The sequence below is a fragment of the Solanum tuberosum genome, unplaced genomic scaffold (assembly GCF_000226075.1).
Source record: "Solanum tuberosum cultivar DM 1-3 516 R44 unplaced genomic scaffold, SolTub_3.0 scf00709, whole genome shotgun sequence".
Lineage (NCBI taxonomy): Eukaryota > Viridiplantae > Streptophyta > Magnoliopsida > Solanales > Solanaceae > Solanum > Solanum tuberosum.
This window is the reverse complement of record NW_006239622.1, coordinates 135828-151754: the sequence shown is the minus strand read 5'-3', so window position 1 is coordinate 151754 and position 15927 is coordinate 135828. Positions and strand designations below refer to the sequence as shown.

At 31.7% G+C, this 15927-nt stretch overlaps 1 protein-coding gene across 1 annotated transcript; it reads right to left on the bottom strand.

The window, feature by feature from the left end:
• Positions 1-1841: 1841 nt before the first annotated feature.
• On the bottom strand, positions 1842-6600 carry LOC102602041 (protein trichome birefringence-like 11). The gene is made up of 4 exons (XM_006366916.2): positions 5808-6600; positions 5036-5425; positions 3281-3439; positions 1842-2685 (listed from the first exon to the last, which is right to left on the bottom strand). Exons 1-4 carry the CDS (start codon positions 6272-6274, stop codon positions 2319-2321), a joined length of 1383 nt encoding a protein of 460 aa, XP_006366978.1. The 5' UTR covers positions 6275-6600; the 3' UTR covers positions 1842-2318.
• Positions 6601-15927: the final 9327 nt, after the last annotated feature.

Sequence of the window (15927 nt, the reverse complement as noted above, 5' to 3'; positions counted from 1 at the left end):
CAACTTGTTGTCCTTGTCCAAACAGGCGGAGGGCTCAATTATTGATCAAACTTACATACATCATCACTAATCCAACTTCTCAGAAAATTCAAAACTTTTTATCACTTTTCTCCATAAGATGATAGATGTGAAGACACCCTTAACATTAGTTCTCATTCTGGCACTATCTTTTGAAGCAGCCAAAGGAATCCCCAACACCAATTTGACACAAGTCCTGTGCAATGGTGCACAATACTTCAAAGATGATCCATTTGCAATAAATCTAGCCTATGTTCTTGCAGAACTAGTAAGCACCACGCCATCGCGTCACGGATATGACTACCACAACATTTCTCCCTACCCCAACCATGTGTTAAGAAATAATATTTATTATAGAATAAATTTTTGGCAGATAGGAAAATCAGATTTGGGCCCAAATCTCTTTCCCTCTTTGTTTTATTATGTTTATTTACTTGTTAATATTTGCCATTAATCTTAAGACCAACAATTCAAATCCCCGAAAGACGTCCATTTCGCTTTAAGAAATTAACTAAACCAGTCATCTCTTAACAAGACTTAAAGAAATAATTGTATAAGATAGCTCACTTAGATAATATTTAAATATTTCCTTTTCCCTCCTTTAAAATAGTTCTAACTATAAAATAATTCAATTTTGCAATTTAAGTTAAGTTAAATTATTTTAGCTAAATAATTAATTATCGGATAATCGCGTATTAGCGGGCATTTCGGGTGTTTTCAAACCCTTTTCGAAATGCTAATATGAACCCCGAACCCCTTTGAATACTTTCATTAGATTTCTGTTTTAATCTTATGAAAAAACAGTTTTTCTTGATTTTGCTTCCAAAATTAAGTGGCGACTCTTAAACCATTCTTAAGTATATTTTTAAATAAAACAATAATAAGTTAGTTGATGGAATCTATGTCTCGTTATAGAGATTGATTGATATGCCTTTTTGAGAAACTTATAAGTTTTCATCGTGTCAAACCTTGCAAGTGGATTTATGAATTTGACACATGAAATAAGTTAAGTAGTGCTCTAAAGGAAATTAATCATTAAGTTAAATTCGTCAGTAATTTAATTTATTGATTAGTATCTGAAATCTTAACATGGGGAATTACACAAATGTTTAATGTGGAATTACGAAATATAAATAGAGGAATGCAATTACGAATTTCTAGTGGAATGATTTGTAATTTATTATGGTAAGAATAATTCAAATTAATTATTTGGAATTATTTCTATTATAGGAAGCCTTAGTAATTAATTATGTGGTCCCTCCAGTGCCCATACTTAACTAGAACTAAGAATCCTATTTCTTAGGGGAAAAAGGAGTAGGCGTGTTTTTTCTTGTTTTTCAAGAAAACTGGTTTTCTTCTCTTTTTTGGATTGGGGAAGAAATCTCTATAAATAGAGATTCTCCCAACCTAGAAAAAGATTGATTAGTTTTCTATTCGATACTTGCCCACCCAAGTATTGAGAGAGTTCGGATGTGAACTTGGGATCACTGTAGAAGACCATAGCTTTCTTGTAGATTCACTTGAAGGTCTGTCTAACTTAGGGATTCGCTTGAAGGTATTTATCGAATTAAATTTCAGTATGCTTATGTGTTCTAGCATGATTATGTGGTCTAGCATAAACGGTATTGGTTATCTATTATTCATGTAAGCAGTAAGATCCTGATATGCTTCCGTTGTGCATATATAGTTTTCCAACACAATACCCTTTTGATGATTAAGCTTTAGAATTAGCCTGTCTGAAAAAAAAGATTCAACATGTACTAGACAACAACATTATCATGAGTAATAATTTGATTGCTGCAATTTGACTGATTCCATGAGAATTTGATAAGATAAAGATGCATTACCAACAACTAAATACATTGTAATTGGCTATACAAATTATCGTTGCAATTGGAATAATAATTTACATGGCTAGTGCTGTCGCAATATTTTTCCTCATCCTTCATAGAGCCGACTTCAACTTGCTTGTTCACGATGCTCTTTACACTTGACATATTCGTGAATTGAAGACCTAAATTTTACTCCTGAGTGCTGACAGACTACAAAGGACTCAGGAAAACAATTCTATGATAAATGTAACTGAAACTGGAACCTAGGAAGGATCCCATCAACTAAATGTGAGGATGTCCTTTTACTTTCAAATTGATCTCGAAGAATGGCACATTCATTTGATACAATGAGCATTGGACACTTTGATTGTTCTGGCTCAAGTTTCCTCTCCAAAGTACAATTTCTAATGGTCGCGAGCGCTGCAAGGGTACTGGGATGGTGCACCACTTGAATTGACCTCTCTGCTGTCATTCCGAGGATTGAGAAGTAAATTTGAGAGCTAACTTCTGTTTGAGGAGGATTGCATAGAGAAGCTCGTTCCATGAATCAGGGACACCAGGGAGACACCAGTGGCTGCAGTCTTGCTTGTGGGGAGAAACTGGTCCCACCTTAGGGCCTAAATAATACAAAAATAAGTGACCATCTTTTCTTCTAGATGTCATGCCTGTCACATTCAGTAAACTCATATTCCTAGCCTTTGATTTGTTAAAGAGCTGCGATAGGACATGAATGACCGTCATATATTCAAACGAGTTCCTCAATGACTCTTGGGGTGATAATAAGTCAGGTAATGTCTCCAGGTGACAGCTACCGCCAGTCTTCCAATCTCCACCTCTGTGCATCAAAGTGATTGATTTATTGCTTATCGAGTGACAACAAGAACTAAATAGCTACTGAATAAGTGTAGGCTGAATTGCATAGATCATTAGCTGATAATCAAAATGCACATAATTTGCAGCCAAGTATTAAGTCAACTTATCCCAGAAAAGCCTTTATGCATTACAAGATGCAAGCATACACCATTTGACCCTCGAAACCAGCGTATGCATACTACGACCAAGGTACCCAAGAAAACAAATTTTTCCATTTATCCACAAGCTTTAACACATTCCATCTCTATAGAAGATCAATGAAGTAGAATAACGGTAACCAACAAATAACTCTCACCCTCTCAAGGCACACAGAATACATGAAATGGATATAGATGGAAAGAATCTGGATCTTAGATGAGTCTCAAATAATCTCCATTTCACACTTCTAATTTGACATACTACAAAAAGGACCTCAATATTTATTCAAGGTGTGTTGGTTGAGGCATTATTGATTGATTATGTTTCATTATGTACGACAACCTGATTTGATAGATCAGAAGTGAGAATTATGTGAAGTGTAACAACAACAAAACAAAACAAAAGGAGAGAAGAATTACCTGAAGTGTACAGGAGAATAAGTACGAAAGAATATTTTAGTCTTGGATACGTTCACTTCACGGCCTATCCAATCAACCAATGTTACAATTGACTTCTGAAATGCCGTCTCCACATCCATCGTCATGTTGATCTTTCCGCCTTCTGGGAAATAGCATCCCCTGTCAATGGAAAGAATCAGAACTCGTAAATCTTCACAGATTGTCGAGTAATTGTATTCCCCTATAGCAACAAATCTTGATAATATACACCTCAAAGCTTTCACGTTTACACACAATTTAGTGGTGGGAACAAGAAATCCAACTTGATTTAGAGTGTCAATCAAAATGAGAGAGAACTAAGCTCCAATGCACAGCCTTATTGGTTAGTTATCCCAAGGAAAAGGAAAGAAAAAAAAGGCAATTATGGTTGCTTGATCCTAACAAAATTACCATTGTTACTACATAATAGAACTACAATAAGCTCTTTTATCAGACAATTATGGAGACTGAATTACTAACAACCTTCAAAATCAATGTATCTGCTTTATATCCTTTTGCCACCCTTTGAGATTTTCCATGAAAGATCATTGTGTCGAATTAGCGTATCATTTCGGATCCATTTACCGTTAATTCCATCAAACAAATTTGAATTTGGAGTATGTAAGGTACACCTTTATAAACCAAGTAGGAGCTGACTGAAGAACTTTTATGTATTAGATCAATTAGCTGAATTGTTAATGCCAAAACATGCAAGTGGATACATGTTTATGCCTTTTCAACTCATACATATAGTCACATAGATTAAAGGCATGATTAGTACATGGGGACAATTCAAAAGGAAATTGGAAATCAAACTTTCCAGTACTCAACCTAACCATCAGTTCATTTAGCCCTTCAACATTGTGCAAAGAGAGCACAGGAAGAGATCCAATACTAGGAAATGTTCTGTTAATGCTTACTTGTATCTTGAGGCATATTAACTATTTATCGAACTTTTTGCTATTTAGTAGTTCAATGCCTATTGAGGATTCTGACACTGAAATTTGATTGCTAGCGTACTTGTATCTTGAGGCATATTAACTATTTATTGAACTCTTTGCTATTTAGTAATTCAATGCCTATTGAGGATTCTATAGTTCAATGCCTATTGAGGATTCTGACACTGAAATTTTATTGCTAGCATTCTCAAACGCAACTTTCTATTATAACATAGTCCTTATATGGTTGAATAGTTATTAAGCAGCACAAATTCCTATTTCTAGCTTCTCTTGAAGGGAGATGTAGATACTAATACATTAAAAGATACTAACAATATCAGCCCTATTTTCCCCTAGAATGTTGGTCTAGTGATAAGAGTGTAGTATGTGATGTGTGGATTAGAAAGGTGCCCAGTAGAGCTTTTAGCTACATTAACCATCAGTAAAAGATACTAACATTTAGATCAGAGGTTTGAACCTTCGCAGACAAAAACCTGGAATTTAAGTGGACAGGGTAGAGGATTAGGCCTATTATCCACAAAGTTTCAAACCGTGCGTCATTTGCCATGGGACTTTCTCGGCCATCAAAAACGATATCAACCTAGCACTAAGTACTTTAGTAGATTTTCCTACTCTACTTAAGAAATAGGCGAAACCCATCAACTGTCCCCTAAAGTTAGCACGACTTTTCACTTAGAAACCTCAAGTAAGCCTTGTACTATATAATATTACCATTTATCAGACATCAACCAAACAAAAATAATGCCTTTTGATGATAGGAAAGAAAATAAGATTTTACCCTCTAATGGTTTTCTCATTATTCCACCAGTGAGCACTGTTGAAAATCAATAAATCTGCATCTTTCCACTTAGCAGAGCTCCAATCCATCTGATCCAACTTCAAGGTCATCTTAACATTTCCAGGAGCCCGAGAAGGCGGACGACTCTGCAGCACTAGGAATGGAGCTCGGTAGTACTCAACCGTGCAGTTGTAATCCTTGAACTTAAAAATTAAAGAACCAGTGTGCTTTGTGATTGGACTACCATTAACTTCATATATAGAGCAGTTATCAGAAACTGCTGAAGACAACAAGCAGAGAAGAGACTCCCACTGGTTTCTCCCTATTGAATCACCAACAAACACAACACGCTGGTTCCTCAGCTTTTCTAGCATATGTTTTGCATCAAATCTGTTCCAAAATTAAGTAAAAACATTAGATTATGTTTTCCAGGTTCAATCTTATGAAAATCCTTCGACAGTCGAACTAACTAATGTTTGATGTGAATTCAAACATACAATCTCCAAATTTTTGGAAATAAAATATACATATTTAGGAACTTAGTAAAAAGTACTACTACTACAAGTCATAATAATTAATGATTCAAAATATGAAAAAACTATGGTCAAAGAAAATATCCTTCGACTATGCAAATAGTAACTAAAATTAACCAGTTTAGTTAGTCTAATTCACTATAGTCGATAAAGTAACCGCAAAATTTTCAAGTTTCAACGTCAAAATCTATGGTCAAATGCAAGCATAATTAAGTATTCAGTTGATTGAACACACAAACCTGGGCAAGTTGCAATCTTTAGGCTGCCAACGCCATTTGGTATAGAAATTATCAGGTCTACCATTCTCAGAACAACGAAAACCTTCATCCAAGAACATGCAATCTTCTGATTGATAAAGTGGATAACTCTCATCCCACACCCAATTCCCATCAAATATATCACAATCATTTTCAAGAAACCCTACTTTCTCATCATTTCTACTAGTACTAGTACTATTTTTTAGTAATAAAGAAGAGTCATTAAGGCCAAACCAGGTAACAAAAAAAGAAGGCCCACGCAAGTGAGAACCAGTAGTATCCACAATTCTATAATCCAACAAGAAGATAAACAAGTATAAGCCAAGAACAAAAAACAAGAACCCAAAAAGTGTCAACAATGGCTCAATAGGCTTCAAACGCCTGAATTTCTTGAAAAAATTGAAATGGGTCATTGAGTTAAAGAATTTTGGACATGGGTTTCCACTCATCTCTGTTTTTCAGTACAGAAAAATTCAATCTTTGGAAGCAAAATAACATAAATTTCAAGAAAATGACCCCCAAATCTCAACTTTTTAAATCAATAAAGAAAAACTTGTTGTTTAGTGCAACCACTATAATTGGAGGGGAGGAACTTGACAAAAAAAATAATCTGTGTTCATACAGAAACTTTTTGAGTTGAGCACAAAAATGTGGGGCTGAGAAAGAAAGAGAAGTTTGGGGAACTGTTGATAATGATGATGTGTGGGGTCTTCAACACAAAGAAAGACAAACATTCAATTCAACAAATAAAAAGAACTGCAATAAACAGGCATTTATGCAGAAAAAAAGGGATTTTTATATTACCCCTTATTGGCTATTGCTTAATATTTGTAACTGAGTTTTTCTGCTACTTTTTGCTCACATCGTAATATATTTTTTTTACAAAAAAATCAAAACTGAAAATTCAGATAATTAACCAACTTAACTATTAAGATTTTATTTTTCTGAAACTTCTCTGCTATTCAAAATTAGAGAAGATGACAAAATTGAACAGATTTGATTCATTAAATTTGTTACTTAAAGCTACACTTATAGTCTTACCAAATAATTAATAAACTTTGTTTGTTATATTTGATGGGGATTGTTGGGAGAAAAAAATTAGCGAGGACTATAATATTTGAATTTTTTGCTATTTTTGATTTATTTCTAAAGTTTGAGCAGTTTTTTGAGGTATAATTTAATATTTTTTTCTTGCATATTTTTTTTAGTTTATTGCAATTTTTTGTTTCTTATATTTTAGGATTCCATAGAAGTGAATTTTTTATTATAATTTTCGTTATATTTAACGAATATAAATTATTAAATATTTTTTTAAAAAGACTAAAAAATATTACTTATTTTATCTTAATTTATTTGTTTTACTTTTTTTTTAATTCGTTCAAAAGATGTTTCTTTCCTCTCTTTTTTTTAGTAATTCTTTAATTTTAACTTTTAATGTGATATATTTAAACTATAAAATTAAATGATATTTAAGTGTAATATATATACTTTTAGTTTAACATCACAAAATTTAAAAATAATTTTTATTTTCTAAAAATTATACAAATAAATTAAAATGAAGGAAATAGTTTAAGGGACTATTTTATACGTGCTCTCAAACATGAATTAACACAAGTATTATACACGTCTTTTTGGAGAGAAAAAAAACAGAAAAGACAAGGTGGCAAACGAGGAGAACGTGTAGGCCAGGGTGGGGTCGTAGTGACATAGTGGGCTCAACCGACATCATCTTTTTTTAATTTTCGGACGTTACAGCTTAATTAATTTGAATTCACATTAGATAAAATTTATTCAAAAATAATATTTTATGTTAAGATTTTTTCACAACGAAGACTCAAAATCGTGATCTCTATTTTAAAAAAGAAAAAACATTATTCACTTCATCATCTCATAGTGGTGACTGGCCAACTGACATTTCAATACAAGGAAAATGAAAATAATGTTTATATTATCTACTCACGTTCAAAAATAATTTTAAAATAATTTTCATAGTAAGACAATTAATTTAATATAATAAGTTCAACTATATTTAGAATGTAAAAATCTTTAGACTATGACTATATGAGTTGTCTTTGGATAGAATTCTGGACCTAGAGAATGTACATAAATTCTCAAGTTACTTGATTTGATTAAAAAATTACTTATTTTTTTGGATAATGAGACTATATTATACTCCATCCGTCCTATTTTATATGTCACTTTTTTACTTTGCACTTGCATTAAAAAATGATGTAATTTTACCTTTCTATCCTTATTTAATATTTTCTTAAGTCAACTTTATAATAAATGGTAAATACATTTTCAAGATTTATTAACTAATCTATCAAGGGTATAATAGACAAAATATGATAATTTATGCATAAATTTTATAAAATGACAAGTATTGTGGTCCAACTATTTATAGAAAGAGATGACATATAAAATGTGACGGAGGGAGTATATAGTTAAGGGGTTACAGTAGGTTCATCATTCCTAAATGGGTTAGTAATTATAGTAAGATTTCCAAAACGAACTAACTTATTACAAGTAGAAGGTTTAACTAGTCTAGTAGCGATTACTCTAATCCAATCGCATGTAACATGTTTGGTTTCTTATGACTCTTCCAATGCCAACTCCCTCACCTGTCGAGTTGAACGCACCATCAACATTAAGTTTTAAGAAGCCAAAGGGAGGATAATACCACTTCATATTGATTTTAGTTCTCGCTTTATCAGGGGTATTAGAGAGAAGATGAAACTTTAGACACGATTTTTATTGTTGAAATTACGTTATTACCCCTTCCATTTAATTTTATTTATCCAATATTTTAAAAAAATATGTATTTCTTTTATTTATTACTTTTATCATATCGAGAAAAGATAATTATTTTTTCATTTTATAATCAACATTAATTGAGATGAGAAAGAAAGGCATAAAACGCATTCAACGAATGCGATTTATGTGTAAGTTTAAGTTTGTTCCCATTTATTGTTGAAATTACGTTATTACCCCTTCCATTTAATTTTATTTATCCAATATTTTAAAAAAATATGTATTTCTTTTATTTATTACTTTTATCATATTGAGAAAAGATAAAAAAAAATTCATTTTATACTCAACATTAATTGAGCTGAGAAAGAAAGGCATAAAACGCATTCAACAAATGTGATTTATGTGTAGGTTTAAGTCTCTTCTCATTTATTGTTGAAATTACGTTATTACCCTTCTGTTTAATTTAATTTGTCTAAAATTTTTGAAATATATTTATTACATTTATCATATCGAGAAAAGATAATTATTTTTTCACTTTATAATCAACATTAATTGAGCTAAGAAAGAAAGGCATAAAACGCATTCAACGAATGCGATTTATGTGTAAGTTTCATTTTTTTTTCATTTATTGATAAAATTACGTTATTACCCCTTCCGTTAAGAAAGGCATAAAACGCATTCAACGAATGTGATTTATGTGTAAGTTTCATTCTCTTCACATTTATTATTGAAATTACGTTATTACCCCTTCCGTTTAATTTTGTTTGTCCAATATTTATTACTTTTATTATATCAAGAAAAGATAATTATTTTTTCACTTTATAATCAACATTAATTGAGCTAAGAAAGAAAGGCATAAAACGCATTCAACGAATGTGATTTATGTGTAAGTTTCATTCTCTTCACATTTATTATTGAAATTACGTTATTACCCCTTCCGTTAATTTTATTCGTCCAATATTTTTAAAATATATTTATTACTTTTATCATATCGAGAAAAGATAATATTTTTCATTTTATACTCAACATTAATTGAACTGAGAAAGAAAGGCATAAAACGCATTCAAAGAATGCAATTTATGTGTAAGTTTCAGCCTCTTCCCATTTATTGATGAAATTACGTTATTACCCCTTCCGTTAAGAAAGGCATAAAACGCATTCAACGAATGCGATTTATGAGTAAGTTTCATTCTCTTCCCATTTATTGTTGAAATTACGTTATTACTCCTTCCGTTTAATTTTATTTGTCCAATATTTTTAAAATATATTTATTACTTTTATTATATCGAGAAAATATAATTATTTTTTTATTTTATACTCAACATTAATTGAGCTAAGAAAGAAAGGCATAAAACGTATTCAACGAATGCGAATTATGTGTAAGTTTAAATCTCTTCCCATTTATTGTTGAAATTACATTATTACCCTTCCGTTTAATTTTATTTGTCTACAATTTTTTAAATTTACTTATTTCTTTTATCATATCAAGAAAATATAATTATTTTTTTCATTTTACACTGAACATTATTTGAGCTGAGAAAGAAAGACACAAAACGCATTCAACGAGCGATTTATAAGTAAGTTTCAGTTTCTTCCCATTTATTGTTGAAATGAAGTTATTACACCTTCCGTTAAGAAAGGCATAAAATGCATTCAACGAATGTGATTTATGGGTAAGTTTCATTCTCTTCCCATTTATTGTTGAAATTACGTTATTACTATCCCTTCCGTTTAATTTTATTTGCCCAATATTTTTAAAATATATTTATTACTTTTATTATATCGGGAAAGATAATTATTTTTTTAATTTTATACTCAACATTAATTGAACTGAGAAAGAAAAGCATAAAACGCATTCAACGAATGAGATTTATGTATAAGTTTCAGTCTCTTCCCATTTATTGTTGAAATTACGTTATTACCCCTTCAATTTAATTTTATTCGTTCAATATTTTTAAAATATATTTATTACTTTTAACATATCGAGAAAAGATAATATTTTTTTCATTTTATACTTAACATTAATTGAGCTAAGAAAGAAAGGCATAAAACGAATGATATTTATGTGAAGTTTCAGTCTCTTCCCATTGTTGAAATTACATTATTACCACTTCCGTTTAATTTTATTCGTCCAATATTTATAAAATATATTTATTTTTTTTATTTATTACTTTTATCATATCGAGAAAAGATGATATTTTTTCATTTTATATTCAACATTAATTGAACTGAGAAAGAAAGGCATAAAATGCATTCAACGAATGCAATTTATTTGTAAGTTTCAGCCTCTTCCCATGTAACGACATGTTCCCATCGTTATAGAAAAGCCAATGGGAATAGAATTGGGGTCAAAAAAAAATTTGTAGTAGTTTGGGATTTCCTAGCCTAGTCAGATTTGGACGAAATCAGAGTCAGTAAAGTCTAGGGAAATCTGGTAACAACTGGGTTATTTAATTATGATTTTGATTACACGAATAGATAGCTAAGACGTTAAGAAACCTATACGACTTTACGGAATTAAATTCAGGCGAGTAGAACTCCCGAAAATGATCTTAGCGTGAACAAGTAGTGTTTGAATGTCAAGGGTTGAAGGTGTGTTATGAAATGGGGGCTTGGAATTCAAATTCCAGCATTCTGTCTCCGTGCATGCAGCCGTAGTGGGATGGTTACAGCTGTAGCGGGATGGGTCCCACCGTAACGGGACTTACGCGACTTAAAGTCAAAAATAAACCCCAAAATCTTATTATTTTACAATTTTTGAACTTGAGAGCTAAGGAACGAACCCGGGGATTTTCTTGACTATTTTCCACCATTTTTTAGGCTAAAGGTAAGATTTTCACTCCCCGGATCCGTTTTACGATCCGTAGAACTTGGTTTCTTGGGTGATTATTATTGGGGAAGGGTTTTTGGAACTGTTTGGATGGTGGGAAATGCCCTAATTTGGGTAATGGGATCTTGGGTTGGCCTAGGGTTGATAATGTTGATTATAATCCGGGTAATTAGGCCTCATTTATTGATCCTTGCGTTAATTGTATATTTTTAGACCACGAACAAGCGGAAATAATCCGGAAAGGGAAGATTCAAGTGCCTTAGGGGATTCAAGCTTGGATTCGAGGTAGGTGATGGTTGTGATTTCATGTTGGTGTGATATATGGTTGTAATTGCTCATTATTATGCATGTATGTATGCGAATGTGCATTATTGATCACCATATTCATAAATGAGGATAATTGAATAATTGTATGCCATGAATCACCTCTTGTTGCATGATTGTGAGAATATACATTGTGATTGTGGTTTGTTGAATGGATCGGGTGTTACTTATACTGAGAAAATAGAATGCTACATTGATCTAACTAACTTGGATCGGTTGCCACGTTTCGGCATAAACATGGGATCAGTTGCCACGTTCCGGCATAAGCATTGGATCGGTTGCCACATTTCGACATAAACATTGGATCGAGTACCACGTTCAGGTATGCTAACAGTTTGGGTGTGGGTTCCATCAGAGGACCATTGACTTAGGTTCCGTGAGAGGACCATTGAATTGTGTTATGTATCTACTTGTGATGATTTCATTCATATCTAATGATGATTGGTATTGGAAGACGGTATGTTGCTCTAAATTGATATAACTGTGATATGTGAGAATCGTGAAACTGTTCGTTATTCGTAATAGTTGACTAATATTGTATCGGCATATGCTTGTTTTATAATGATTGTGGTTACTTGCATGTATTTCATTTATCGCGATAGCCGTGTGATCTTACCAGTACACTGTGGTTGTGTATTGATACTGCACTTGCTTGTTCTTTGTTGAGTACAGAGAATCTTCATGCGGCTATTGATAGACGTCAGCTAGGTGACTATTGAGCGTGATCGGATTCAAGGGTAAGTCAGTTCTTTCAGGCTGTCATGGATCTTTCTTGTTTAAGTCCACTTTTTTCGGACTCAGACTTTTGTTAAAGGTGTTTGTTTAGTTTCGGGGTTACACCCCTTATTCTTAGACTTGTCGTCCATAGAGTTTTGGTACAATGACTTTCAGGTTCTAGGGGTTGAATTTCCGCATTAGTTTGGTTAGTTGTTTGTTGAACAAAATGGTCCTAACCCCCACCCCCCCCCCAACCCTATACCCGAAATCTCAACTACACACTCCAACTTCACCGGTGTCCTATCACCGCCCTAGACTATTTAAAAATAAAATAAATAATCCCTTAAAACGGTATAACCACTCATGTGTCTTGTGGTGAAACATACGCACTTGATACGTGTTTTTCACCAATTAATTTTATTTATTTATTTTTTCTCCTTCTTCTTTATCCTTTCTTCCTCAATTATTTTTTAACCTTAATTCTTTGTGAAAGTTTCGATTTAAAATAATATAAAGGGATTTGAATCCAACTTGGGAGATTATTATTTTTATTGACGATTTAATTACCTAGTGTAGTTGTAGAGAAATGTAGACTTGCCTCCTCCTCCATCATTTTCTTCAACCCCACCGCTAAAAAGATCGATATCACCGCCATCATCTCCCCCCTCCACCTCCACGACCCCTAAATGTTTTACTAGGAATAAACTATGATCTAATTATTTCAGGTTAACTTTCACATTATCTGTTAGTCATAGGCGTTTTTTTTTTCAAAAACAGATGAGGGATTTTGAATAGAGATGTAGAAGCCAAATGATTTTTGAGGAGTTTAAGAAAAGGATGAACCCGGCGGCGAATTTTGAATAAAGATCTAATCCTTGGTTTCCGCCTTTATCACCTTCCATCTCTTCACCATTAACTCTTTCACTTTCTTCACCTGCTCAAAGTTCTTACCCAAAAAATATTTGTTGTCTTGTCAATGAATTGAATACAAAGTTTAGTCTTCTATAACAAATAAATTTAATCTAAACCCTCTTTAGTGTATAAAGTAGTTGAATTTATATTCAACAATAAAAAAGAAGTATATTTCTTCAAAAAGTTAAGAACATTGTTATGTAAAGACACAAAATCTTATCAAGAGAAGAAAAAGTTTGATGGATTGGTTTAGATTGCAAATTAATTCTTTACAAAGATTAAGAATTAATTAGGAGATGAATTCCAAAAAGGTTGCCGGAAAATCTTCAAACTCCGACCATGGCGAAATTTAGATAATAAGAAAGAGAAAGAAAACAATGAAAAAAAGAAAGAGAAAAAACGATCAAAAAGAAAAAATAGTCAGCTCACTCTCTGTGCCAACTCAGCATTGTAGGAGTTATTTATTTCATTTTTAAATAGTCCAAGGGGTGATAGGACACCCGTAAAGTTAAAGTGTGTAGTTGAGATTTCGGGTATAGGTTGAAGGGGTTTTGGACCATTTTCTCGTTGTTTGTTAAAATCTTGGAGTTTATGGGGACTCCATTTTATTTGTCATTTAAACCTGCTTCTGTATCTTTAAATGTCTTAGTTTTCATAAAATTTGTTAGTTTGGGTTGTAGTAATGGTTCTCCCACCGGAGGGAGTATGGGTGTCAATCACGACGGTCTGGGTCGTGACATCCCATTTATTGATGAAATTACGTTATTACACCTTCTGTTAAGAAAGGCATAAAACGCATTCAACGAATGCGATTTATGTGTAAGTTTCAGTATCTTTCCATTTATTGTTGAAATTACGTTATTACCCTTCCATTTAATTTTATTTGTCTACAATTTTTGAAATATATTTATTTCTTTTATTATATCGAGAAAAGATAATTATTTTTTGATTTTATACTCAACATTGATTGAGCTGAGAAAGAAAGGCATAAAACGCATTCAACGAATGAGATTTATGTGTAAGTTTTAGTCTCTTCCCATTTATTGTTGAAATTACGTTATTACTCCTTCCGTTTAATTTTATTCGTCCAATATTTTTAAAATATATTTATTACTTTTAACATATCGAGAAAAGATAATATTTTTTTATTTTATACTCAACATTAATTGAACTGAGAAAAAAGACATAAAACGCATTCAACGAATGCGATTTATGTGTAAGTTTTAGTCTCCTTCCCATTTATTGATAAAATTACGTTATTACCCCTTCCGTTAATAACGACATAAACCTCATTCAACGAATGCGATTTATGCGTAAGTTTCAGTCTCTTCTTATTTATTGTTGAAATTATGTTATTACCCCTTCCGTTTAATTTTATTTTTCCAATATTTTTAAAATATATTTATTTCTTTTATTTATTACCTTTATTATATAGAAAAAAGATAATTATTTTTTATTTTATACTCAACATTAGTTGAGCTGAGAAAGAAAGGCATAAAACGCATTCAACGAATGCGGTTTATATGTAAGTTTCAGTCTCTTCCCATTTATTGTTGAAATTACATTATTACCCCTTCCGTTTAATTTTATTTGTCCAATATTTTAAAATATATTTATTTCTTTTATTTATTATTTTTATCATATCGAGAAAAGATAATTATTTTTTCATTTTATACTCAACATTAATTGACAAGAAAGACATAGAAAGCATTCAACGAATACAATTTATGTGTAAGTTTCAGTCTCTCCCATTTATTATTGAAATTGTGTTATTACCCCTTCCATTTAATTTTATTTGTCCAATATTTTTAAAATATATATTTTTATTTATTTATTAATTTTTTTCATTTTATACTCAACATTGATTGAGCTGAGAAAGAAAGGCATAAAACGTATTCAATGTATGCGATTTATGTGTGATTTCAATCTCTTCTCATTTATTGATGAAATTACGTTATTACCCCTTTCGTTAAGAAAGGCATAAAACGCATTCAACGAATGCGATTTATGTGTAAATTTCATTATCTTCTCATTTATTGTTGAAATTACGTTATTACCCTTCCCGTTTAATTTTATTTGTCCAATATTTTTAAAATATATGTATTTCTTTTATTTCAAAGAAAGTGAAATTTCACTTCAATTTCTCTCAAAATTCTCACTTGTCCAAGAAACCCCACCTCATATGTACACATGGATCCATCTCCTATCCATTTCTCTTCTCTCCATTTTTCCTAAGTTCCTATTTGGTATGACACATGGCATAAGTTAAAATAAATGGCTAAGATTTAATTTTCCAAAGTAAATCTCTAACTAGGGGTGTTCACGGGTTGGTTTGGATCGGTTATTGGTCAAAACCAAAACCAAACCAACTTAATCAGTTTTAAAATTATCAAAACCAAACCATACTAAATATAATATACATTTATCGGTTTGGTGATTATCGGTTTTGGTTTGGTTTGGTTCGGTTATTCGGTTATTAACCATACACAAAAATAAAAGAAACAATTCATTTAAAATGTAAAAAAAGTGACAACAATCCATTCAAAACAAAAAATAGTTAGAATGACT